This window comes from Arachis hypogaea, chromosome 12 (genome assembly GCF_003086295.3).
Source record: "Arachis hypogaea cultivar Tifrunner chromosome 12, arahy.Tifrunner.gnm2.J5K5, whole genome shotgun sequence".
NCBI lineage: Eukaryota > Viridiplantae > Streptophyta > Magnoliopsida > Fabales > Fabaceae > Arachis > Arachis hypogaea.
In genome coordinates this window covers 12,891,638-12,894,680 of record NC_092047.1, presented here as the reverse complement: position 1 = coordinate 12,894,680, position 3,043 = coordinate 12,891,638, and the positions used below count along the sequence as shown (strand labels likewise).

At 30.0% G+C, this 3,043-nt stretch overlaps 1 protein-coding gene across 2 annotated transcripts; it reads left to right on the top strand.

The window, feature by feature from the left end:
- Nucleotides 1-274: 274 nt before the first annotated feature.
- LOC112726898 (late embryogenesis abundant protein D-34) lies at nt 275-2,833 on the top strand. 2 transcript variants are annotated; one of them, XM_025776453.2, is made up of 3 exons: nt 275-702; nt 1,462-1,752; nt 2,483-2,833. In XM_025776453.2, exons 1-3 carry the CDS (start codon nt 364-366, stop codon nt 2,531-2,533), a joined length of 681 nt encoding a protein of 226 aa, XP_025632238.1. In that variant the 5' UTR covers nt 275-363; the 3' UTR covers nt 2,534-2,833. The 2 variants fall into 2 exon arrangements, with proteins under 2 accessions (XP_025632238.1, XP_025632237.1); XM_025776452.2 differs by having other exon boundaries at nt 284-702; nt 2,505-2,833.
- Nucleotides 2,834-3,043: the final 210 nt, after the last annotated feature.

Here is a 3,043-nt window from a genome sequence, read left to right as displayed (position 1 = left end):
TTTCTTCTCTGATCTATTTTTCGTACCATAACTACAAGTTTTACTTGTTAAGATAAAAATAAAGAAGACAAAATTATAATGCATCACATTTAGAATAATTTAATAACATCCCACTTCAATAATCACTTTATATAAGTAAATTATCCTATAATTATACATACATTGAACCTCATAATAAAAATAAAATATATACATTAATATTACATATTACATAGTGTTATATTTATTATTAATTTACGTAGGAAGTTACTAGTAGCAAGGAGTTTTTTCCTATATATATAAGCTCCACCAACATCATCCCAGGATATACCCACTTGAACTATTCCAAAAAGCTCTTCCTAACTTGTCACAAACTTCTTCATCATGAGCCAACAACAAACACCTCGGAGACCACAAGAAGAAGGACAAGAGCACAAAGATCCGATCAAGTACGGTGATATTTTTAATGTCTCAGGGGACTTGGCATCCGAACCAATCATGCCGCAAGACGCGGCACTCATGCAAGCGACGGAAAACCAGGCACTGGGACAAACCCAAAAAGGTGGCCCGGCTTCCGTCATGCAGTCTGCTGCAGTCACCAATGTCTCTGCGGGTCTTGTGGGCCGTGGAGACGTCTCTAGCGTGGCAAAGGACCAAGGGATATGCGTGTTGGAGAGTAAAATTGGCGTCAACCGTGTCATTACGGAAAGCGTGGGAGAACAGGTTTGAGAGCAATGTTTTTAGTTAGTTACACAAACGTTAGATGATTTGACTGATTTGATTAAATTTTTATCTAATAACTCTTAATTATTAATTTCATATAAAATTGATTGTACTTAAATTTTCATCAATTTTTTTAAAATTTAAATTAATAAAATAAAATAGATAAATAATTATATTTTATATCATAATATTTTTCAACTTAAGCTGATAGAAAATTTTTATACAATGATAGGTGGGTTATTATTTTTTAGTGGTTATTTTTAATAATTAATTTTAATATATATTTTTTAGACTGTTATTATATCCTTAGTATAAATTTTAGCTAACTGACCTTTGTAAATATGTAAATTATTAAAAGGATAAATAAAGATCATTAGAATTTTTTTTTCGTACACTACAATATAGGCAGATATTAGCAAAATCTAATTTCCGCCTTCTAAAGGTGGGCAGTTTTTAAATTGCTGGTTTTTAAATAGTTGGTATTCTGTTTAGCGGCCATCTGTAAAACGCAAAAATAACTACTGTTAATATCGGTTTCTTTTATAGTGGTAATTAGTTAAAAGTGTGAGTTATAAATATGTTTTTAGATTATTAAACTATAAAAATTTAATTAATAATTAAAAATATAATTAAAAATAATAAATTCTGTTAGTAGTATAATATTTTTGTAAACTATTATTTGATAAATTAAAATTAATTACTAATTCTTAGTCATAAAAAATAGATGATAATGACTAATAATTATGAATTAATACACAGGTTGTGGGTGAATTTGTGGAGCCAAATGTGCCCATGAAAACTCCTGGCTCGGCTCTAGATAAAGATGCTATAACCATTGGGGAGGCTCTAGAAGCAACGACGTTGGCTCCCGCCAGCGACAAGCCAGTGGATCAGAGTGACGCTGCAGCTATACAAGCTGCGGAAATGAGAGCCACCGGAAAGAATGAGATTCAACCCGGCGGCTTGGCAGCCGTAGCTCAGTCTGCCGCCACCAAGAATTTAAGGACTATGGGTGATTTTCAGAAGACAACCTTATCTGATGTCTTAACGGTGACTTATTTTTGTTTATTTTTTGAGCAAATCTATAACATGGAAAACAATTTTTTTTTTCAATGTTTAGAATTTATTCCCTATTAAAATCTCTTATAAAAATTATTATTTAACGGTTCCGTTACGTTACCAATAGCATATCTGCCAACTTCTGTCAACTCTTATTTATAATTGTGTTTCATGGAAGTATATTCGTGGATGTGTCTAATAAAAATGTCTTTTTTATAGCTGTGTTTAATAGAAATGTCTTTATAGATATATTTTCTGGATGTGTCTCTTTATATATGCATTTAAAATATATTAATTATTAGACACATCAACGAACACATTTCCATAAAACACAATTATAAATAAGAGTTGGCAGAAGTTGGCAAATAATATGTTAGTAGCCTATATTTTTCTATTATTTAATTAGTATTATTTATTTGTAGGATGGTCAGATCAATTTCTTGTTACAATGTTACTACTTTTAAAACTAAATATAATTTAAATAAAAATAAAATTCTAAACAACGTGTGACATTTATACTTTTTTTAATATTATTTAATCATCATATTGATATATATATATATATATATATATATATATATATATATATATATATATATATATATATATATTACAAATTTTATATTTTTAATGATAAAATTTTTATATAATTTATAAGTGTAAGGTATTTTTATTTTTAGTTTTATATTTATTCAATCTCCATTCTAATAATAGAAAATAGAACGTAATATATAATAATGCAGGATGCAAAGGAGAAGCTGCCGTCGGATAAGGCGGTGACGAGAGAGGACGCAGAGGGAGTGATCGGTGCCGAGATTAGAAACAAGGCGGACATGAAAACTACTCCTGGTGGTGTCGCTGCATCCCTCGCCGCAGCAGCCACCCTTAATCAAAACAAATCATCGTCATGAACTACTAGTAGTGTGTTTTAACTTTTAATTTTACTTGGAGTGTCTTTTTAATGTTGATGTATGTTGCTGGGTTATTTGCTAAAGGGTCTTGTTTGTATAACTTGTTATATTGTAGATCTTTTTCTAGTTCATATCATGCATGTCTTTTCTCTTTCCGTGCATTTGGAATTTTCTTCTCTCAATCAAACAAGGTAATGTAATAATATTTTCGCCTTCGATAAGTTGAGCAAAAAAAAAAAAAAAAGCATTACCCGAGGAAAAATTAAATAAGAATCAAACATGAAAATATAAGGGTAAGCTTAAATAATGAGATGTAGAAAAGGCCATTATTAAATTGTAGAGTCGGCTACTGAAAATTAAATGTATGCATT